At 45.1% G+C, this 23,490-nt stretch overlaps 5 protein-coding genes across 5 annotated transcripts; all 5 read right to left on the bottom strand.

The window, feature by feature from the left end:
* Window positions 1–313: 313 nt before the first annotated feature.
* On the bottom strand, window positions 314–3,046 carry LOC136117581 (uncharacterized). The gene has a single exon (XM_065868555.2). The coding sequence runs from the start codon at window positions 3,044–3,046 to the stop codon at window positions 314–316; it is 2,733 nt and encodes a 910-aa protein (XP_065724627.2).
* Window positions 3,047–6,769: 3,723 nt separating this feature from the next.
* LOC136117580 (uncharacterized) lies at window positions 6,770–10,342 on the bottom strand. Its single transcript, XM_065868554.2, has 2 exons — window positions 10,150–10,342; window positions 6,770–10,098 (listed from the first exon to the last, which is right to left on the bottom strand). Exons 1-2 carry the CDS (start codon window positions 10,340–10,342, stop codon window positions 6,770–6,772), a joined length of 3,522 nt encoding a protein of 1,173 aa, XP_065724626.2.
* A 2,907-nt stretch (window positions 10,343–13,249) lies between these two features.
* LOC136117579 (uncharacterized) lies at window positions 13,250–15,001 on the bottom strand. The gene has a single exon (XM_065868553.2). The coding sequence runs from the start codon at window positions 14,999–15,001 to the stop codon at window positions 13,250–13,252; it is 1,752 nt and encodes a 583-aa protein (XP_065724625.2).
* A 342-nt stretch (window positions 15,002–15,343) lies between these two features.
* LOC136117578 (uncharacterized) lies at window positions 15,344–16,978 on the bottom strand. Its single transcript, XM_065868552.2, has one exon. It carries the CDS (start codon window positions 16,976–16,978, stop codon window positions 15,344–15,346), a length of 1,635 nt encoding a protein of 544 aa, XP_065724624.2.
* A 546-nt stretch (window positions 16,979–17,524) lies between these two features.
* On the bottom strand, window positions 17,525–18,523 carry LOC139352772 (uncharacterized). The gene has a single exon (XM_070995403.1). It carries the CDS (start codon window positions 18,521–18,523, stop codon window positions 17,525–17,527), a length of 999 nt encoding a protein of 332 aa, XP_070851504.1.
* Window positions 18,524–23,490: the final 4,967 nt, after the last annotated feature.

Raw genomic sequence — 23,490 nt, 5'->3', positions numbered from 1 at the left:
ATATAATTTAGTACAATCAATTTCGATGCGCTGTGGTTGCGTTGGTAGCAAAAATGTGACTGACTGTAGCTGGGTATATTGCTACAAGAATAGGCTGAATTAAGTCGTAAACACGTTACCGTAAGAGATGAATGGAAAAGTACTGACCGAGGCAATGCATTTGGCAAAGCTCTTGCATGTACATACGATTAAGCTGCGCTTCATGCGCGTGTATGTGTAAATAGATAACACAGGCGAGCGAGAGATAAAGTTTACAAGAATAAATGTATAGGGTGTCTGGTTCCCCAACATACCGCCCCCCCTGAACGGCTGTTCAGCAAAGGGGCAAGATCGCCAATTTGGTAATTGGCCGCTTGAAGACTCCTTGGGCGGTTTTGACGGTAACAACTCGGACCTTGTCGTCTTGTCCGGCGTGTACCTCCTGGATACGTCCTAGAATCCATTTCGATGGAGGTAGATTTGGTTCCTTAAGCACTACCAGTGTGTCGACCTTCAAATTATCGTCTTCCAGTTGCCATTTGGTGCGCTCGTGCAGAGAGGTTAGGTACTCCATATGCCAGCGTTTCCAAAAGCCTTGGACCATTGCTTGTAGTTGAGTCCATCGTTCCAAGCGGTTGATGGGGACGTCTAGACGGAATGGCTCCGGTAAGGCAGTATAGGGAGTGCCAGTCAAAAAATGGGCCGGAGTAAGCGGATCCCAAGTAGAATCCCCTGATGAGCAAAGAGGGCGAGAATTAAGTAAGGCTTCAATCTGTATTAAAACTGTAGACAATTCCTCGAAGGTTAGGGCTGACGATCCCATTATTCTTTTCATATGTAACTTGATGGACCGAACTCCGGCTTCCCATATTCCCCCGAAGTGTGGGGCAGAAGGCGGTATGAAGTGCCACAGGATTCCTTCGTTGGCGAAGAAGTTTGCTAAATTCTCATCCTTGCGTTGCTCCATGGCTAGCAGCCGCATTTCGTCGAGTACTCGTTTGCTGCCATGAAAGGTGGTACCGTTGTCTGAGTAGAGATCAGTTGGTTTAGATCGCCGAGCAATGAATCGTTGGAAAGCCGCAATAAAGGCCTTGGTTGTTAAATCGGTGACTGCTTCGATGTGGAGAGCCTTCGTTGTTAGACAAACGAATACTGCGAACCTTGCCTTTCCGATCACTGGTGTGCGCCCAGTTGAACCTTTAATTGAAATTGGCCCGGCATAATCCAAGCCGGTATGTTGAAAGCAACGGCTGGCTTGAACCCGAGGTACAGGTAGCTCTCCCATGATCTGGCTACTTGTGCTCTTGCGTTGGAGAAAACAGCGTTTACATTGAAAGACAGTCTTTCGGACGATATTTCGTGCACCCAGGATCCAGTACTGTTGTCGAAGATTTGTGAACGTGGCGTCCACTCCAGTGTGAAGATTCGTCACATGAGAATGTCGTACCAGGAGCACGGCGACTGGAGAACTCTTTGGAATTATAACCGGGTGCTTGGCGTTGTAGTTAAGGGTCGACCTCTCGATTCGTCCGCCAACTCGCATTAGTCCGTCCTTATCCAGAAATGGAGAAAACCGGATCAGCTGCGATTTTGCATGAAGCTGGCGTCCGTTTTCTAGCTGCGTAAACTCTCTTTGAAAGGCCTTTCGTTGGATGTGACGAAGAAGTTGGTTTCGTGCTGCCTGCAGTTCCGTTGAAGTTAGGTACTCAGAATAAGGCCTGTGCTGCAAACGAAGACGATGAATAAAGCGATAACAATAGCTAGTTACCCTTATGAGCCGAGTCCAGGATGAGATCTTGTTGATGAGCAACTCGTCCATACTTTCGTCAGGAAAGCTATGTAGAGTTGTTGGCTTGGCTGGACGTTCCTCTGCTCTGGCCTCCAAATGTGTATCAACTCGGAACTTGCTACTAGACAGAGGCCATTCGTATTGTGGCAAGGCCATCCAGGATGGGCCTTTCCACCAAAGTTCGTGGTCAAGAAGCTTAGATGGGTAAAGTCCCCTGGATGCGCAGTCGGCAGGATTATCCTCGGAGCGGACATGGCTCCAGCAGCTACGTGGGTATTCGCTCAGTATCTCAGCCGTTCTGTTGCAGACGTATGTGTTCCAATTCCGTGGTGGTGCGGACAGCCAGTGTAGCACGATCTCCGAATCTGTCCAGCAGATCGTGTTGTTAACAGGAATAGTTAACGACGCTTTAACAATAGTGAGCAGCCGTGTCAGGAGTAGGGCAGCGTTCAATTCCAGGCGTGGAATTGAGACTGATTTTATTGGAGCCACACGTGTTTTGGCGGCTACGAGATTTATGTGGAACTTCCCATCCGATGCTACTCGACTATAAACAACAGCACCGTACGCGTGCATGGATGCGTCTGCGAATCCGTACAGTTGGATGTGTTGGTAGGGTGCAGCAATATACCGAGGTACTTGGCATTTTGTCAGCGACGAGAAATTCTCTACTAATGCCCTCCAGCGTGCATTCAGGGCTTCAGGAATAGGTTCGTCCCAGTGTATTACAGCGGTCCAACTTTCTTGGAAGATGAGCTTGAGAAGCACGGTGGTAGGCGCTGCAATCCCGAGTGGGTCATAGATCTTGGAAAGTTGCGATAATAGTTCTCGTTTCGTGGGGACAATGCTGAGATCGAATTCTGTAGGTTTGACGAACACTACATCACGACCTGGATTCCACTGAATTCCAAGGACCTTGACGGGCGATTCCATGGGTGAACCTTTGGTGAGCTGTATTGGGTCATAACATCGATCCTCTTCAGGTAATGATTGCAGAAGGTTCCAGCAGTTAGAGCTCCATTTCCGCAGTTTGAACTTCGCTTTTCCTAAGAGTCCAATCAGCTCCGTCTTTAGAACCAGAAGATCTTCTACCGAATCGCATTCAGTTGGGATATCGTCCACATAAGCATCTTGTGATAATGCTTGTGATGCGGCCGGGTACTCGAGGCGATGATCGTCAGCTAGTTGCTTCAAAACTCGAACGGCCAGAAATGGAGAGGGCGCTAGGCCGTACGTGACTGTTAACAGACGCCTAAAAACTTGAATCCCTCTAAACATCTTTTCAATATCTGCTCATAGAACATATCGGTGCTGCCGGAAACGTAGGCAAACCCCCAGCAAGTCCCGCTGAATCGGTGGTCCAATATGAAGTCTGTCGTTTAAGGAGATTCCAGAACTGTCTTTTCCAGATCCATCGAAGACCACCCGACATTTGGTCGTCAGGCTATCCTGCTTGATGACAGCGTGATGCAGTAGATAAACGCAAGTGTCAGGGTCGTCCATTACTTGGGCTGATGTCAGTTGTTCCATATGACCGCGTTGCAAGTAGTCATCCAAAAACTCCTCGTATTGTTTTTTGAGTTCCGGATGTCGACGAAACCGTCGCTCCAATGAGACTAGGCGGTTGGTGGCCTGGGGAAGAGTTGATTCGATAGGCGGGGCTCCATCCTTGAAGGGATACTCGACGATATAGACCCCGTCTTCGGAGCGCGTGTGAGTGTTTGCGAAATGACTCTCTGTGGGATCACTGGAGTCCAAGAGAGATTGGTTAGGTTGCACATTGTCCATTTCCATGAACGATCGAACCATCGTGTCGAGATCCGCGTGATGGGTCACGGCCGGAGTGATGTGGTCGTCGCAGGCAGTGTACGAGCCTGCAATAATCCAACCAAAAATTGTATTGAGTGCGATGGGATAGTTCTTACCAAAATATTTTCTTTCTCCGGTATAAAGAGACCATAGTTGATCAGATCCAACGATGACATCTATAGATCCAGGAGTGCAGAACGTCGGATCTGCTAAGGGAAGTGCTGAGATTTCCTTCCAGGTTGAAGATGATGTGTCAATAGTTTGCGCTGGAAGCGATGACGTCAGCGAGGACAAAATGAAGGAGTCCATCTCGATGATATGATCCGAATGCCGAGAGCGCAGCTTAAAGTGTGCGCGCCCTCGAGTATGACCGGCGTTGTTTGCGGCCAGACCAAGAATTGAAATTCGTGCATGCGTTCGATGCACGCCAATCCGCTGAACAAATGATTCCGATGCCAAAGTAATGGTGGACCCCGTGTCTAAGAGCATTCTGCATTTTGTTGTATTTCCCCAAGCGTCGTCGACGTCTGCGAGAATGGTTGGCAATAGGGTTTGCGAACCTGCATACGGAATATTTTCCAGGGTATGATGAGTGTAATTGTTCCCCACAGGAGGAACGCTGCCTGATGGTGTCTCTTCGTGAGTGCGAAGTTTATTGTTTGTGCTGAATGATCTATCTCGGGGGGTTGAGGACAGATTGCCAGTGTTTACGCTAGGTGACTCATTAGGCTCTCCAGGTCGAAGGACCAGTAATTTTATGTTAACAAATTAGACGCCAGAAGTGTAACTGTTTAAATTGATTTTTATTTGTTTTCACCGAACATTCTATATAATTTAGTACAATCAATTTCGATGCGCTGTGGTTGCGTTGTGGACCAATGTATGATGTTTGCGGCGGCAGACCCGGCATGTGTGTTTCGATGTGCAATTGCCGACCATGTGTGAAGCGCTGAGGCAGTTAAAACAGAGCTTTCTGGTTTTCAGGAATTCTCGGCGAGCTGCGATGTCCAGGGTTAGAAATTGGTCACACCTGTACAGTTGATGAGCCTGCTGGCAATATAAACACTTGTTATCGTCGCGTCTCTGGTGGGCGTCAGCATGATGAGTAGCAGCCGATCGTCGAGCTTGAGGCGCGCGACCGAGTTGGCAGGCTTCAAAGGTGTCACAGTGAGATGTGAGAAAGGTTAGAAATTGCTCGATGGTCACACTGGAATTTTCAGATTCTGCGCGCTGGGCCCATGACTGCCTAGTTTCAGGATTTAACTTTGATAATAATATAAATATTAACCAGGGATCTCGTTCATCGCACTGAAGTGCTCTTAACCCACGAATAACTTCATCTGCGCCGTCCACCAATTTACGCACAGTGCTGATGCTACTGGTTGTGGCACTAGGTAGCGTTAAAAAACTGTTCAGAAATGATCGGATAATAAGCGCTTTTTTGTTGTACCGCTTTTCCAACTTGTCCCAGGCTTCACTGTAGTTTTCATTGGTCACGGGAATATGTTTCACTAAAGCGAGTGCCTCGCCAGACAGGTATGATTTCAAATAGTGAAATCTTTGGCACTCAGTGAAATTCGTATTTGATGCAATCAATGCCGTGAACATGTCCGAAAAATGCTTCCAATCCTCATAATTTCCTGAAAAGGTTGGGAGCACACATGGCTTCTGCGAGTAGTGTTGAATGATTGATCGGAAACAAGAAGAGTATTGTTAGCGACTTCAGCCTTTAAATCTTCAAGCGTATTACTGAGAATAGCGTATGTAGCGTAGTGTTTTTCCTCGTATATATCAACGTCTTCAGCAGGGTCTTCCCAACCCTCTTCAGACTCGTAGGCGTACAAATCCTCCGTAAGTCGCACAAACCGCAAATAGTTGTCCTGTAGCTGGGCCAATCGCGCGACTAATGTCGGGATTGACTGAAAATCCTCCACAAATTTCGTGGCATTGTTATGCGCACGAGTGATTTGGCTTTTGCAAAAGCCCCGCTGTTGAATCACACTCCGCATGACGATTGAGGTTAGAGGACGGTTCTATACGATGCAGATATCTATAGATCACCGTTGACAAGTACTAATTATACCCGTTACTCGTAGAGTAAAAGGGTATACTAGATTCGTCGGAAAGTATGTAACAGGCAGAAGGAAGCGTTTCCGACCCCATAAAGTAAATATATTCTTGATCAGGATCACTAGCCGAGTCGATCTAGCCATGTCCGTCTGTCCGTCTGTCCGGATGAACGCTGAGATCTCGGAAACTATGAGAGCTAGGCTATTGAGATTTGGCGTGCAGATTCCTGAGCTTCTTACGCAGCGCAAGTTTGTTTCAGTAGACTGCCACGCCCACTCTAACGCCCACAAACCGCCCAAAACTGTGGCTCCTACAGTTTTGATGCTAGATAGAAAATTTTAACTGAAATGTAATGTTCTCATCAATACCTATCGATTGACCCAAAAAAAGTTTGCCACGCCCACTTTAACGCCCACAAACCGCAAAAACCTGTGACGCCCACAATTTTCATGCTAGATAAAAAATTTTAACTGAAATGTATTGGTCTCGTCAATACCTATCGATTGATCCAAAAAAAAATTTGCCACGCCCACTCTAACGCCCATAACGCTTAAATCTGTATACCGCCGGTAGGTAGCGCATTTTAATCTCGCTTTGCTGCTTGCATATCTCCATTTAGCTGAGTAACGGGTATCTGATAGTCGAGGTACTCGACTATAGCGTTCTCCCTTGTTTTAATTAAAATGTCCAGAAAACAAACGCTTTCCTGGCTATCCGCGATCGAAGGACCAGTAATTTTATGTTAACAAATTAGACGCCTGAAGTGTAACTGCTTAAATTGATTTTTATTTGTATTCACCGAACATTCTATATCATTTAGTACAATCAATTTCGATGCGCTGTGGTTGCGTTGGTAGCAAAAATGTGACTGACTGTAGCTGGGTATATTGCTACAAGAATAGGCTGAATTAAGTCGTAAACACGTTACCGTAAGAGATGAATGGAAATGTACTGACCGAGGCAATGCATTTGGCAAAGCTCTTGCATGTACATACGATTAAGCTGCGCTTCATGCGCGTGTATGTGTAAATAGATAACACAGGCGAGCGAGAGATAAAGTTTACAAGAATAAATGTATAGGGTGTCTGGTTCCCCAACATACCGCCCCCCCTGAACGGCTGTTCAGCAAAGGGGCAAGATCGCCAATTTGGTAACTGGCCGCTTGAAGACTCCTTGGGCGGTTTTGACGGTAACAACTCGGACCTTGTCGTCTTGTCCGGCGTGTACCTCCTGGATACGTCCTAGAATCCATTTCGATGGAGGTAGATTTGGTTCCTTAAGCACTACCAGTGTGTCGACCTTCAAATTATCGTCTTCCAGTTGCCATTTGGTGCGCTCGTGCAGAGAGGTTAGGTACTCCATATGCCAGCGTTTCCAAAAGCCTTGGACCATTGCTTGTAGTTGAGTCCATCGTTCCAAGCGGTTGATGGGGACGTCTAGACGGGATGGCTCCGGTAAGGCAGTATAGGGAGTGCCAGTCAAAAAATGGGCCGGAGTAAGCGGATCCCAAGTAGAATCCCCTGATGAGCAAAGAGGGCGAGAATTAAGTAAGGCTTCAATCTGTATTAAAACTGTAGACAATTCCTCGAAGGTTAGGGCTGACGATCCCATTATTCTTTTCATATGTAACTTGATGGACCGAACTCCGGCTTCCCATATTCCCCCGAAGTGTGGGGCAGAAGGCGGTATGAAGTGCCACAGGATTCCTTCGTTGGCGAAGAAGTTTGCTAAATTCTCATCCTTGCGTTGCTCCATGGCTAGCAGCCGCATTTCGTCGAGTACTCGTTTGCTGCCATGAAAGGTGGTACCGTTGTCTGAGTAGAGATCAGTTGGTTTAGATCGCCGAGCAATGAATCGTTGGAAAGCCGCAATAAAGGCCTTGGTTGTTAAATCGGTGACTGCTTCGATGTGGAGAGCCTTCGTTGTTAGACAAACGAATACTGCGAACCTTGCCTTTCCGATCACTGGTGTGCGCCCAGTTGAACCTTTAATTGAAATTGGCCCGGCATAATCCAAGCCGGTATGTTGAAAGCAACGGCTGGCTTGAACCCGAGGTACAGGTAGCTCTCCCATGATCTGGCTACTTGTGCTCTTGCGTTGGAGAAAACAGCGTTTACATTGAAAGACAGTCTTTCGGACGATATTTCGTGCACCCAGGATCCAGTACTGTTGTCGAAGATTTGTGAACGTGGCGTCCACTCCAGTGTGAAGATTCGTCACATGAGAATGTCGTACCAGGAGCACGGCGACTGGAGAACTCTTTGGAATTATAACCGGGTGCTTGGCGTTGTAGTTAAGGGTCGACCTCTCGATTCGTCCGCCAACTCGCATTAGTCCGTCCTTATCCAGAAATGGAGAAAACCGGATCAGCTGCGATTTTGCATGAAGCTGGCGTCCGTTTTCTAGCTGCGTAAACTCTCTTTGAAAGGCCTTTCGTTGGATGTGACGAAGAAGTTGGTTTCGTGCTGCCTGCAGTTCCGTTGAAGTTAGGTACTCAGAATAAGGCCTGTGCTGCAAACGAAGACGATGAATAAAGCGATAACAATAGCTAGTTACCCTTATGAGCCGAGTCCAGGATGAGATCTTGTTGATGAGCAACTCGTCCATACTTTCGTCAGGAAAGCTATGTAGAGTTGTTGGCTTGGCTGGACGTTCCTCTGCTCTGGCCTCCAAATGTGTATCAACTCGGAACTTGCTACTAGACAGAGGCCATTCGTATTGTGGCAAGGCCATCCAGGATGGGCCTTTCCACCAAAGTTCGTGGTCAAGAAGCTTAGATGGGTAAAGTCCCCTGGATGCGCAGTCGGCAGGATTATCCTCGGAGCGGACATGGCTCCAGCAGCTACGTGGGTATTCGCTCAGTATCTCAGCCGTTCTGTTGCAGACGTATGTGTTCCAATTCCGTGGTGGTGCGGACAGCCAGTGTAGCACGATCTCCGAATCTGTCCAGCAGATCGTGTTGTTAACAGGAATAGTTAACGACGCTTTAACAATAGTGAGCAGCCGTGTCAGGAGTAGGGCAGCGTTCAATTCCAGGCGTGGAATTGAGACTGATTTTATTGGAGCCACACGTGTTTTGGCGGCTACGAGATTTATGTGGAACTTCCCATCCGATGCTACTCGACTATAAACAACAGCACCGTACGCGTGCATGGATGCGTCTGCGAATCCGTACAGTTGGATGTGTTGGTAGGGTGCAGCAATATACCGAGGTACTTGGCATTTTGTCAGCGACGAGAAATTCTCTACTAATGCCCTCCAGCGTGCATTCAGGGCTTCAGGAATAGGTTCGTCCCAGTGTATTACACCGGTCCAACTTTCTTGGAAGATGAGCTTGAGAAGCACGGTGGTAGGCGCTGCAATCCCGAGTGGGTCATAAATCTTGGAAAGTTGCGATAATAGTTCTCGTTTCGTGGGGACAATGCTGAGATCGAATTCTGTAGGTTTGACGAACATTACATCACGACCTGGATTCCACTGAATTCCAAGGACCTTGACGGGCGATTCCATGGGTGAACCTTTGGTGAGCTGTATTGGGTCATAACATCGATCCTCTTTAGGTAATGATTGCAGAAGGTTCCAGCAGTTAGAGCTCCATTTCCGCAGTTTGAACTTCGCTTTTCCTAAGAGTCCAATCAGCTCCGTCTTTAGAACCAGAAGATCTTCTACCGAATCGCATTCAGTTGGGATATCGTCCACATAAGCATCTTGTGATAATGCTTGTGATGCGGCCGGGTACTCGAGGCGATGATCGTCAGCTAGTTGCTTCAAAACTCGAACGGCCAGAAATGGAGAGGGCGCTAGGCCGTACGTGACTGTTAACAGACGCCTAAAAACTTGAATCCCTCTAAACATCTTTTCAATATCTGCGCATAGAACATATCGGTGCTGCCGGAAACGTAGGCAAACCCCCAGCAAGTCCCGCTGAATCGGTAATCCAATATGAAGTCTGTCGTTTAAGGAGATTCCAGAACTGTCTTTTCCAGATCCATCGAAGACCACCCGACATTTGGTCGTCAGGCTATCCTGCTTGATGACAGCGTGATGCAGTAGATAAACGCAAGTGTCAGGGTCGTCCATTACTTGGGCTGATGTCAGTTGTTCCATATGACCGCGTTGCAAGTAGTCATCCAAAAACTCCTCGTATTGTTTTTTGAGTTCCGGATGTCGACGAAACCGTCGCTCCAATGAGACTAGGCGGTTGGTGGCCTGGGGAAGAGTTGATTCGATAGGCGGGGCTCCATCCTTGAAGGGATACTCGACGATATAGACCCCGTCTTCGGAGCGCGTGTGAGTGTTTGCGAAATGACTCTCTGTGGGATCACTGGAGTCCAAGAGAGATTGGTTAGGTTGCACATTGTCCATTTCCATGAACGATCGAACCATCGTGTCGAGATCCGCGTGATGGGTCACGGCCGGAGTGATGTGGTCGTCGCAGGCAGTGTACGAGCCTGCAATAATCCAACCAAAAATTGTATTGAGTGCGATGGGATAGTTCTTACCAAAATATTTTCTTTCTCCGGTATAAAGAGACCATAGTTGATCAGATCCAACGATGACATCTATAGATCCAGGAGTGCAGAACGTCGGATCTGCTAAGGGAAGTGCTGAGATTTCCTTCCAGGTTGAAGATGATGTGTCAATAGTTTGCGCTGGAAGCGATGACGTCAGCGAGGACAAAATGAAGGAGTCCATCTCGATGATATGATCCGAATGCCGAGAGCGCAGCTTAAAGTGTGCGCGCCCTCGAGTATGACCGGCGTTGTTTGCGGCCAGACCAAGAATTGAAATTCGTGCATGCGTTCGATGCACGCCAATCCGCTGAACAAATGATTCCGATGCCAAAGTAATGGTGGACCCCGTGTCTAAGAGCATTCTGCATTTTTTTGTATTTCCCCAAGCGTCGTCGACGTCTGCGAGAATGGTTGGCAATAGAGTTTGCGAACCTGCATACGGAATATTTTCCAGGGTATGATGAGTGTAATTGTTCCCCACAGGAGGAACGCTGCCTGATGGTGTCTCTTCGTGAGTGCGAAGTTTATTGTTTGTGCTGAATGATCTATCTCGGGGGGTTGAGGACAGATTGCCAGTGTTTACGCTAGGTGACTCATTAGGCTCTCCAGGTCGAAGGACCAGTAATTTTATGTTAACAAATTAGACGCCAGAAGTGTAACTGTTTAAATTGATTTTTATTTGTTTTCACCGAACATTCTATATAATTTAGTACAATCAATTTCGATGCGCTGTGGTTGCGTTGTGGACCAATGTATGATGTTTGCGGCGGCAGACCCGGCATGTGTGTTTCGATGTGCAATTGCCGACCATGTGTGAAGCGCTGAGGCAGTTAAAACAGAGCTTTCTGGTTTTCAGGAATTCTCGGCGAGCTGCGATGTCCAGGGTTAGAAATTGGTCACACCTGTACAGTTGATGAGCCTGCTGGCAATATAAACACTTGTTATCGTCGCGTCTCTGGTGGGCGTCAGCATGATGAGTAGCAGCCGATCGTCGAGCTTGAGGCGCGCGACCGAGTTGGCAGGCTTCAAAGGTGTCACAGTGAGATGTGAGAAAGGTTAGAAATTGCTCGATGGTCACACTGGAATTTTCAGATTCTGCGCGCTGGGCCCATGACTGCCTAGTTTCAGGATTTAACTTTGATAATAATATAAATATTAACCAGGGATCTCGTTCATCGCACTGAAGTGCTCTTAACCCACGAATAACTTCATCTGCGCCGTCCACCAATTTACGCACAGTGCTGATGCTACTGGTTGTGGCACTAGGTAGCGTTAAAAAACTGTTCAGAAATGATCGGATAATAAGCGCTTTTTTGTTGTACCGCTTTTCCAACTTGTCCCAGGCTTCACTGTAGTTTTCATTGGTCACGGGAATATGTTTCACTAAAGCGAGTGCCTCGCCAGACAGGTATGATTTCAAATAGTGAAATCTTTGGCACTCAGTGAAATTCGTATTTGATGCAATCAATGCCGTGAACATGTCCGAAAAATGCTTCCAATCCTCATAATTTCCTGAAAAGGTTGGGAGCACACATGGCTTCTGCGAGTAGTGTTGAATGATTGATCGGAAACAAGAAGAGTATTGTTAGCGACTTCAGCCTTTAAATCTTCAAGCGTATTACTGAGAATAGCGTATGTAGCGTAGTGTTTTTCCTCGTATATATCAACGTCTTCAGCAGGGTCTTCCCAACCCTCTTCAGACTCGTAGGCGTACAAATCCTCCGTAAGTCGCACAAACCGCAAATAGTTGTCCTGTAGCTGGGCCAATCGCGCGACTAATGTCGGGATTGACTGAAAATCTTCCACAAATTTCGTGGCATTGTTATGCGCACGAGTGATTTGGCTTTTGCAAAAGCCCCGCTGTTGAATCACACTCCGCATGACGATTGAGGTTAGAGGACGGTTCTATACGATGCAGATATCTATAGATCACCGTTGACAAGTACTAATTATACCCGTTACTCGTAGAGTAAAAGGGTATACTAGATTCGTCGGAAAGTATGTAACAGGCAGAAGGAAGCGTTTCCGACCCCATAAAGTAAATATATTCTTGATCAGGATCACTAGCCGAGTCGATCTAGCCATGTCCGTCTGTCTGTCTGTCCGTCTGTCCGTCTGTCCGTCTGTCCGGATGAACGCTGAGATCTCGGAAACTATGAGAGCTAGGCTATTGAGATTTGGCGTGCAGATTCCTGAGCTTCTTACGCAGCGCAAGTTTGTTTCAGTAGACTGCCACGCCCACTCTAACGCCCACAAACCGCCCAAAACTGTGGCTCCTACAGTTTTGATGCTAGATAGAAAATTTTAACTGAAATGTAATGTTCTCATCAATACCTATCGATTGACCCAAAAAAAGTTTGCCACGCCCACTTTAACGCCCACAAACCGCAAAAACCTGTGACGCCCACAATTTTCATGCTAGATAAAAAATTTTAACTGAAATGTATTGGTCTCGTCAATACCTATCGATTGATCCAAAAAAAAATTTGCCACGCCCACTCTAACGCCCATAACGCTTAAATCTGTATACCGCCGGTAGGTAGCGCATTTTAATCTCGCTTTGCTGCTTGCATATCTCCATTTAGCTGAGTAACGGGTATCTGATAGTCGAGGTACTCGACTATAGCGTTCTCCCTTGTTTTAATTAAAATGTCCAGAAAACAAACGCTTTCCTGGCTATCCGCGATCGAAGGACCAGTAATTTTATGTTAACAAATTAGACGCCTGAAGTGTAACTGCTTAAATTGATTTTTATTTGTATTCACCGAACATTCTATATCATTTAGTACAATCAATTTCGATGCGCTGTGGTTGCGTTGGTAGCAAAAATGTGACTGACTGTAGCTGGGTATATTGCTACAAGAATAGGCTGAATTAAGTCGTAAACACGTTACCGTAAGAGATGAATGGAAATGTACTGACCGAGGCAATGCATTTGGCAAAGCTCTTGCATGTACATACGATTAAGCTGCGCTTCATGCGCGTGTATGTGTAAATAGATAACACAGGCGAGCGAGAGATAAAGTTTACAAGAATAAATGTATAGGGTGTCTGGTTCCCCAACATACCGCCCCCCCTGAACGGCTGTTCAGCAAAGGGGCAAGATCGCCAATTTGGTAACTGGCCGCTTGAAGACTCCTTGGGCGGTTTTGACGGTAACAACTCGGACCTTGTCGTCTTGTCCGGCGTGTACCTCCTGGATACGTCCTAGAATCCATTTCGATGGAGGTAGATTTGGTTCCTTAAGCACTACCAGTGTGTCGACCTTCAAATTATCGTCTTCCAGTTGCCATTTGGTGCGCTCGTGCAGAGAGGTTAGGTACTCCATATGCCAGCGTTTCCAAAAGCCTTGGACCATTGCTTGTAGTTGAGTCCATCGTTCCAAGCGGTTGATGGGGACGTCTAGACGGGATGGCTCCGGTAAGGCAGTATAGGGAGTGCCAGTCAAAAAATGGGCCGGAGTAAGCGGATCCCAAGTAGAATCCCCTGATGAGCAAAGAGGGCGAGAATTAAGTAAGGCTTCAATCTGTATTAAAACTGTAGACAATTCCTCGAAGGTTAGGGCTGACGATCCCATTATTCTTTTCATATGTAACTTGATGGACCGAACTCCGGCTTCCCATATTCCCCCGAAGTGTGGGGCAGAAGGCGGTATGAAGTGCCACAGGATTCCTTCGTTGGCGAAGAAGTTTGCTAAATTCTCATCCTTGCGTTGCTCCATGGCTAGCAGCCGCATTTCGTCGAGTACTCGTTTGCTGCCATGAAAGGTGGTACCGTTGTCTGAGTAGAGATCAGTTGGTTTAGATCGCCGAGCAATGAATCGTTGGAAAGCCGCAATAAAGGCCTTGGTTGTTAAATCGGTGACTGCTTCGATGTGGAGAGCCTTCGTTGTTAGACAAACGAATACTGCGAACCTTGCCTTTCCGATCACTGGTGTGCGCCCAGTTGAACCTTTAATTGAAATTGGCCCGGCATAATCCAAGCCGGTATGTTGAAAGCAACGGCTGGCTTGAACCCGAGGTACAGGTAGCTCTCCCATGATCTGGCTACTTGTGCTCTTGCGTTGGAGAAAACAGCGTTTACATTGAAAGACAGTCTTTCGGACGATATTTCGTGCACCCAGGATCCAGTACTGTTGTCGAAGATTTGTGAACGTGGCGTCCACTCCAGTGTGAAGATTCGTCACATGAGAATGTCGTACCAGGAGCACGGCGACTGGAGAACTCTTTGGAATTATAACCGGGTGCTTGGCGTTGTAGTTAAGGGTCGACCTCTCGATTCGTCCGCCAACTCGCATTAGTCCGTCCTTATCCAGAAATGGAGAAAACCGGATCAGCTGCGATTTTGCATGAAGCTGGCGTCCGTTTTCTAGCTGCGTAAACTCTCTTTGAAAGGCCTTTCGTTGGATGTGACGAAGAAGTTGGTTTCGTGCTGCCTGCAGTTCCGTTGAAGTTAGGTACTCAGAATAAGGCCTGTGCTGCAAACGAAGACGATGAATAAAGCGATAACAATAGCTAGTTACCCTTATGAGCCGAGTCCAGGATGAGATCTTGTTGATGAGCAACTCGTCCATACTTTCGTCAGGAAAGCTATGTAGAGTTGTTGGCTTGGCTGGACGTTCCTCTGCTCTGGCCTCCAAATGTGTATCAACTCGGAACTTGCTAGTAGACAGAGGCCATTCGTATTGTGGCAAGGCCATCCAGGATGGGCCTTTCCACCAAAGTTCGTGGTCAAGAAGCTTAGATGGGTGAAGTCCCCTGGATGCGCAGTCGGCAGGATTATCCTCGGAGCGGACATGGCTCCAGCAGCTACGTGGGTATTCGCTCAGTATCTCAGCCATTCTGTTCCAGACGTATGTGTTTCAATTCCGTGGTGGTGCGGACAGCCAGTGTAGCACGATCTCCGAATCTGTCCAGCAGATCGTGTTGTTAACAGGAATAGTTAACGACGCTTTAACAATAGTGAGCAGCCGTGTCAGGAGTAGGGCAGCGTTCAATTCCAGGCGTGGAATTGAGACTGATTTTATTGGAGCCACACGTGTTTTGGCGGCTACGAGATTTATGTGGAACTTCCCATCCGATGCTACTCGACTATAAACAACAGCACCGTACGCGTGCATGGATGCGTCTGCGAATCCGTGCAGTTGGATGTGTTGGTAGGGTGCAGCAATATACCGAGGTACTTAGCATTTTGTCAGCGACGAGAAATCCTCTACTAATGCCCTCCAGCGTGCATTCAGGGCTTCAGGAATAGGTTCGTCCCAGTGTATTACAGCGGTCCAACTTTCTTGGAAGATGAGCTTGAGAAGCACGGTGGTAGGCGCTGCAATCCCGAGTGGGTCATAGATCTTGGAAAGTTGCGATAATAGTTCTCGTTTCGTGGGGACAATGCTGAGATCGAATTCTGTAGGTTTGACGAACATTACATCACGACCTGGATTCCACTGAATTCCAAGGACCTTGACGGGCGATTCCATGGGTGAACCTTTGGTGAGCTGTGTTGGGTCATAACATCGATCCTCTTTAGGTAATGATTGCAGAAGGTTCCAGCAGTTAGAGCTCCATTTCCGCAGTTTGAACTTCGCTTTTCCTAAGAGTCCAATCAGCTCCGTCTTTAGAACCAGAAGATCTTCTACCGAATCGCATTCAGTTGGGATATCGTCCACATAAGCATCTTGTGATAATGCTTGTGATGCGGCCGGGTACTCGAGGCGATGATCGTCAGCTAGTTGCTTCAAAACTCGAACGGCCAGAAATGGAGAGGGCGCTAGGCCGTACGTGACTGTTAACAGACGAAAATGAAGCATAGGTTCATTCTCATTTTTGCGCCACACAATACGTTGAAAATTGGTGTGACGCCCAAAAACTTGAATCCCTCTAAACATCTTTTCAATATCTGCGCATAGAACATATCGGTGCTGCCGGAAACGTAGGCAAACCCCCAGCAAGTCCCGCTGAATCGGTGGTCCAATATGAAGTCTGTCGTTTAAGGAGATTCCAGAACTGTCTTTTCCAGATCCATCGAAGACCACCCGACATTTGGTCGTCAGGCTATCCTTCTTGATGACAGCGTGATGCGGTAGATAAACGCAAGTGTCAGGGTCGTCCATTACTTGGGCTGATGTCAGTTGTTCCATATGACCGCGTTGCAAGTAGTCATCCAAAAACTCCTCGTATTGTTTTTTGAGTTCCGGATGTCGACGAAACCGTCGCTCCAATGAGACTAAGCGGTTGGTGTCCTGGGGAAGAGTTGATTCGATAGGCGGGGCTCCATCCTTGAAGGGATACTCGACGATATAGACCCCGTCTTCGGAGCGCGTGTGAGTGTTTGCGAAATGACTCTCTGTGGGATCACTGGAGTCCAGGAGAGATTGGTTAGGTTGCACATTGTCCATTTCCATGAACGATCGAACCATCGTGTCGAGATCCGCGATCCGCGAGATACCAAAATATTTTCTTTCTCCGGTATAAAGAGACCAAAGTTGATCAGATCCAACGATGACATCTATAGATCCAGGAGTGCAGAACGTCAGATCTGCTAAGGGAAGTGCTGAGATTTCCTTCCAGGTTGAAGATGATGTGTCAATAGTTTGCGCTGGAAGCGATGACGTCAGCGAGGACAAAATGAAGGAGTCCATCTCGATGATATGATCCGAATGCCGAGAGCGCAGCTTAAAGTGTGCGCGCCCTCGAGTATGACCGGCGTTGTTTGCGGCCAGACCAAGAATTGAAATTCGTGCATGCGTTCGATGCACGCCAATCCGCTGAACAAATGATTCCGATGCCAAAGTAATGGTGGACCCCGTGTCTAAGAGCATTCTGCATTTTGTTGTATTTCCCCAAGCGTCGTCGACGTCTGCGAGAATGGTTGGCAATAGGGTTTGCGAACCTGCATACGGAATATTTTCCAGGGTATGATGAGTGTAATTGTTCCCCACAGGAGGAACGCTGCCTGATGGTGTCTCTTCGTGAGTGCGAAGTTTATTGTTTGTGCTGAATGATCTATCTCGGGGGGTTGAGGACAGATTGCCAGTGTTTACGCTAGGTGACTCATTAGGCTCTCCAGGTCGAAGGACCAGTAATTTTATGTTAACAAATTAGACGCCAGAAGTGTAACTGTTTAAATTGATTTTTATTTGTTTTCACCGAACATTCTATATAATTTAGTACAATCAATTTCGATGCGCTGTGGTTGCGTTGTGGACCAATGTATGATGTTTGCGGCGGCAGACCCGGCATGTGTGTTTCGATGTGCAATTGCCGACCATGTGTGAAGCGCTGAGGCAGTTAAAACAGAGCTTTCTGGTTTTCAGGAATTCTCGGCGAGCTGCGATGTCCAGGGTTAGAAATTGGTCACACCTGTACTACAGTTGATGAGCCTGCTGGCAATATAAACACTTGTTGTCGTCGCGTCTCTGGTGGGCGTCAGCATGATGAGTAGCAGCCGATCGTCGAGCTTGAGGCGCGCGACCGAGTTGGCAGGCTTCAAAGGTGTCACAGTGAGATGTGAGAAAGGTTAGAAATTGCTCGATGGTCACACTGGAATTTTCAGATTCTGCGCGCTGGGCCCATGACTGCCGAGTTTCAGGATTTAACTTTGATAATAATATAAATATTAACCAGGGATCTCGTTCATCGCACTGAAGTGCTCTTAACCCACGAATAACTTCATCTGCGCCGTCCACCAATTTACGCACAGTGCTGATGCTACTGGTTGTGGCACTAGGTAGCGTTAAAAAATTGTTCAGAAATGATCGGATTATAAGCGGTTTTTTGTTGTACCGCTTTTCCAACTTGTCCCAGGCTTCACTGTAGTTTTCATTGGTCACGGGAATATGTTTCACTAAAGCGAGTGCCTCGCCAGACAGGTATGATTTCAAATAGTGAAATCTTTGGCACTCAGTGAAATTCGTATTTGATGCAATCAATGCCGTGAACATGTCCGAAAAATGCTTCCAATCCTCATAATTTCCTGAAAAGGTTGGGAGCTTGATTCGCTCGAACTGAAAGTCCACATGGCTTCTGCGAGTAGTGTTGAATGATTGATCGGAAACAAGAAGAGTATTGTTAGCGACTTCAGCCTTTAAATCTTCAAGCGTATTACTGAGAATAGCGTATGTAGCGTAGTGTTTTTCCTCGTATATATCAACGTCTTCAGCAGGGTCTTCCCAACCCTCTTCAGACTCGTAGGCGTACAAATCCTCCGTAAGTCGCACAAACCGCAAATAGTTGTCCTGCAGCTGGGCCAATCGCGCGACTAATGTCGGGATTGACTGAAAATCTTCCACAAATTTCGTGGCATTGTTATGCGCACGAGTGATTTGGCTTTTGCAAAAGCCCCGCTGTTGAATCACACTCCGCATGACGATTGAGGTTAGAGGACGGTTCTATACGATGCAGATATCTATAGATCACCGTTGACAAGTACTAATTATACCCGTTACTCGTAGAGTAAAAGGGTATACTAGATTCGTCGGAAAGTATGTAACAGGCAGAAGGAAGCGTTTCCGACCCCATAAAGTATATATATTCTTGATCAGGATCACTAGCCGAGTCGATCTAGCCATGTCCGTCTGTCTGTCTGTCCGTCTGTCCGTCTGTCCGGATAAACGCTGAGATCTCGGAAACTATGAGAGCTAGGCTATTGAGATTTGGCGTGCAGATTCCTGAGCTTCTTACGCAGCGCAAGTTTGTTTCAGCACAGTGCCACGCCCACTCTAACGCCCACAAACCGCCCAAAACTGTGGCTCCTACAGTTTTGATACTAGAATAAAAATTTTAGCTGAAATGTATTGTTCTCATCAATACCTATCGATTGATCCAAAAAAAAGTTTGCCACGCCCACTTTAACGCCTACAAGCCGCGAAAACCTGTGACGCCCACAATTTTCATGCTAGATAAAAAATTTTAACTGAAATGTATTGGTCTCGTCAATACCTATCGATTGATCCAAAAAGAAATTTGCCACGCCCACTCTAACTCCCACAAACCGCGAAAACCTGTGACGCCCAAAATTGTTATGCTAGATAAAAAATTTTAACTGAAATGTATTGGTCTCGACAATACCTATCGATTGGTCCAAAAAAAAATTTGCCACGCCCACTCTAACGCCCATAACGCTTAAATCTGTATACCGCCGGTAGGTGGCGCATTTTAATCTCGCTTTGCTGCTTGCATATCTCCATTTAGCTGAGTAACGGGTATCTGATAGTCGAGGTACTCGACTATAGCGTTCTTCCTTGTTTTAAATAAAATGTCCCGAAAACAAACGCTTTCCTGGCTATCCGCGATCGAAGGACCAGTAATTTTATGTTAACAAATTAGACGCCAGAAGTGTAACTGTTTAAATTGATTTTTATTTGTATTCACCGAACATTCTATATCATTTAGTAACTACAAGAATAGGCTGAATTAAGTCGTAAACACGTTACCGTAAGAGATGAATGAAAAAGTACTGACCGAGGCAATGCATTTGGCAAAGCTCTTGCATGTACATACGATTAAGCTGCGCTTCATGCGCCTGTATGTGTAAATAGATAACACAGGCGAGCGAGAGATAAAGTTTACAAGAATAAATGTATAGGGTGTCTGGTTCCCCAACATTTATGTTAGGTAATATCTTATAATTTAATACTCAAGAACTGTAGTTACCTTTTTGTATATTGATAACTCATTTTTATTTTCGAAAATTCCGTTTTTTAAATAACAAGCAGTGGCTCCTTTGTGTATTGAAATCTTTAACTGCTTCTTAGTTTTTCTGTCTCCTATTTAAATAAGGCATTCCCCTGTAGGGGTCTGGTCTAAAAAATTCTCTTCATTGATATTATTTAATCTGGTTACTTTATTAACTGGCTGATTTACTGTTCCATCTGGTTCCCTTTTCTGAGTTTGAGTTTGCTCTCTATTTTGATTTGTGCGATAGTAATTTGAACGATAATAATTATTATTATATCTTTCTCGATTATTATTTGCCTGCCAATTATTATTCGGCTGCCGATTGTAATTAGGTTTGAATCGATGGATCAACATCCATTGGCTCGACCGCTTGTTGCTTTTGATTGTTATTTTTATTATTGCTTTGCTACAAAATTCCTTTTTGTGGCCAATTATAATTCTAGTTATTACTCCAATTATTTATCATTTTATTAGTATTCTTTTTCTGTCGTATTTGATCAAATCGTAAGTTGTTTCCCTGATATTTATTTTCATTTTTAAATCCATTAAACCTGCTTGCAAATTGAGCACGGAAATTGTTTGATTCTAATTCGTGGACCTTTGCCAAAGCATTGGGCAAATCTGGTGGAAAAAGAGTTTCTGAGATAGATCCGTTTAGCCCGGATATAAATATTCGTAGAGCATCCCTTCCTTATTCCTTACTGTTTTGTATGTATCCTTGGTAATTACGCTGTCCTTTTCGTATGTTATTATGGTTTTGTTTATTAGTAAAGGCATGTTTTTATTGACTCCATTATAGTATTCAGTAACTGTCATTCGTCCCTGCCTGAGGATACTTAGTTCTGACTCGAGAATATGTATTGGTCGTTTATCGCCATATATAAAGTCCAATGTAGATAAGATTGTTCGAAAGTTTAAAACGGTGCCATGATTGGTAAGAGCATCATGGGCAGCTCCCATAATTTTATTTCGTAAAATCGTTAAGGCGATAAAATATTGTTCACTTTGAATTTTGTAAAGACTCATTACAGTTTCTGCGGCTGCCCTTCACCCTACATATTGTGTTGGTTCCCTGGTGAATTTTGGTAAAGATTTTACTATTTCATGTGTTGAATCGCATTTTATAGTTGGGTCGATTGTTTTTTTTTTTTGTAATCCTCTAAAGTGTTTGCATTTGTGGCTAACCTTCCTTCTAAACCTTCTATTTTCCTGCTCACTTCATTTAATTGAACATTTATCAATCTTTGTATTAATTCCACTGTTAAGCCGCCGGCTGTGGCTATACTACCTGCAGAAACATTTGGTGCTAAACCTCCGGTTGCCATTGTTAAATTGTATACACCAAAGCTATCATCTATCTTACTTTTTGTCAATGTTTAAATCTTTTATTATTTTTATAAAATTCCCTGGTCTTAAATTATAATCTTTAATTTTTTATTATTGTAAATTAATTCCTCACGAGACTGTCCCGATGGGGTCTTCCTTCTGTGAGATTGTGGTTTGATCTTCCTTCCTGGATTCAGTGTAGATTAATGGCGATAGAGTGCCCTTCCTTTCTTCTTCAGTTTTTCTTTTTTCAGCGTGTTGTTTTTTTGTTGTTGTTGTTAGTTCTTGTTTGTTTAAATGTTATAGTTTAATGCGTTTCTGATTTTAAATCATTTTTTGCGTTATTTTTAATTTATTTTGTGCGTTGTTTTACTTTAAATGGATTATTTTAACTTGTTAACGATCACTGTCACTTTGTTGTATCGTTTGGCGGACTTTTTAATTTTTCCACTAAAAATGTGTTGTTGGCCGCGCGAGCTCCGTTTATACTTAACTTATTTTTCATTAAACAATTTATGGAACTTTTTTTTATCGCGGCCCAACGTTGGGCTCCAATTAAATTCGTTGTTTGAAGATGATTTAAAAAAAAATTTTTTTATTTTAAAACTCGGGTGTTAAACCTTTATTCTTAATACACAATTAATACAAGACACTTTTAATACTTGTGAACTGATCGCGGTCTCGGACAAAAGAGGACTGCCTTCTTCGTTTCTTAATCTGATCTACTGAAATAGAAATTCAATTTATGTTTAGATTAAAAGCTTAAGATGAAACTGTCGCATCTCATTGTGAAATTCAATTATGCTGACCGATGCAATTTGGTGGGAACTTGAAACGCAAAAGGCGCAATTGATTGGGAAGGGAAGCTGATGTTTACTTTAATTTTAATTTGTTTAACTTAGCTGGGATCCAAGATCGGACTTCAACGCCAAGGGCAAAGACAAAGGCAAATGCAGAGTTTGAAAAGGCGCAATTGATTAAGCTTCGAACGTAAGCTGATGCTTACTTTAATTTTGATTTGTTCAACTTAGCTGGGGAACCAAGTTCGGCCCTCGAAGCCAAAGGCAAATGCAGTTTGAAAATATTGTTTACAAAAGCCATAAGCGGCCTAGTTTCACGGGTTGGATAACTTGCATGTCTGTTTACCTATACCGTTAAAAACGGGTTCGGCCTGACGACTAAACGGCTTTTTTATCATTATCCTTGTGAAGATAATGTCCTTTCACTGTCCATTATGTGTTTTTCCTTTCTGCGTAGCGCAATCATGGATGACTCTGGCTGATGCTCGACGCCGAGTCTTGTTGACTCGCAGTCTGTGCCAGCCTCCATTGCAAATCTTGCGTGTTGTCCGCATGCCGATGTTCCTCGCCAGTGCATTTTAATCATGTTGTTTTAGCTCTCTAACGTTGATAAGAAAGAAGCAGACATTCTTTGTTTTTATGTGATTTGGCAAATCAGCGCCGAGACGAAATTATTTACTTTATACGGCCTTCGTATCTAAGGGTCAGCTACATTATTACGTTATTACGCTAGGTAGCTTAGTATCATCTGAGCGGCTGGACTCATTAATCAATTCTGTTGTTTCTGATAAGCGAGGCCGCCTGACAGACACTAAATTATACATTTCAGTACTAAAAATTGTTTTTTTCCTCACCAAAGTTTCACGTGCTCAACAGTTTTACACTTGTTACTCGTGGAGTAATATGGTATACTAGATTCGTCGGAATGTATGTAACAGGTATAAGAAAGCGGTTTCGCCCATAAAGTACACATATTCTAATTAGGATCACAAGCCGAGTCGATCTAGTCATGTCCGTCTGTCCGTAAGAGATTTGGAAACTATGAAAGCGAAATTGTTGGGATTTGGCATACAGATTTTTTGGCCTTCTGCGCAGCGCAATTTTGTTTCGCCCACAAACGAATATAACACTAAAACCCGTCTAGCGCCCACATTTCTTAATATCTTGTAAAAATTTAATTGAGCGTTTATTTATATTATAAATACCTGTCATCATGCAAAAATTATTAAATTCTGACCGTTCATTAAAAAGTTATATCCAAATAATAATCAATGTTTTGCAATTCAACCGAGATTGCACACCACAAGCAGCAAATAAGTTGTTTTCACTAATACGCCACCAAGCCGCTAGAGGTGCAGTAGGCTAATTGGCGCTGTAGGCCAAGTGGCGATATAGAAGAAGAAGATAGGTGGCGCTATCAACTAGGTGTGTAAGGGAAAAAATCACAGCTTCTTTAAGCATATCTTCATCCCTCTCGCACTGAGTAAGCTGAGTAACGGGTATCTAATAGTCGAGGCCATAGACTATAG

The sequence above is a fragment of the Drosophila suzukii genome, chromosome 3, assembly GCF_043229965.1.
Source record: "Drosophila suzukii chromosome 3, CBGP_Dsuzu_IsoJpt1.0, whole genome shotgun sequence".
Taxonomy (NCBI): domain Eukaryota; kingdom Metazoa; phylum Arthropoda; class Insecta; order Diptera; family Drosophilidae; genus Drosophila; species Drosophila suzukii.
This window is presented reverse-complemented; position numbering and strand designations above follow the sequence as displayed.

Excerpts from the sequence above, each read along its gene's own strand:
- LOC136117581 (XM_065868555.2), bottom strand. The coding sequence starts at position 3,046 with ATGTTTAGAGGGATTCAAGTTTTTAGGCGTCTGTTAACAGTCACGTAC.
- LOC136117580 (XM_065868554.2), bottom strand. The coding sequence starts at position 10,342 with ATGGACTCCTTCATTTTGTCCTCGCTGACGTCATCGCTTCCAGCGCAA. Across the intron at positions 10,099-10,149 it reads CGGAGAAAGAAAATATTTTG|GCTCGTACACTGCCTGCGAC; the intron begins GTAAGAACTATC and ends GGATTATTGCAG.
- LOC136117579 (XM_065868553.2), bottom strand. The coding sequence starts at position 15,001 with ATGGCTGAGATACTGAGCGAATACCCACGTAGCTGCTGGAGCCATGTC.
- LOC136117578 (XM_065868552.2), bottom strand. The coding sequence starts at position 16,978 with ATGCTCTTAGACACGGGGTCCACCATTACTTTGGCATCGGAATCATTT.
- LOC139352772 (XM_070995403.1), bottom strand. The coding sequence starts at position 18,523 with ATGCGGAGTGTGATTCAACAGCGGGGCTTTTGCAAAAGCCAAATCACT.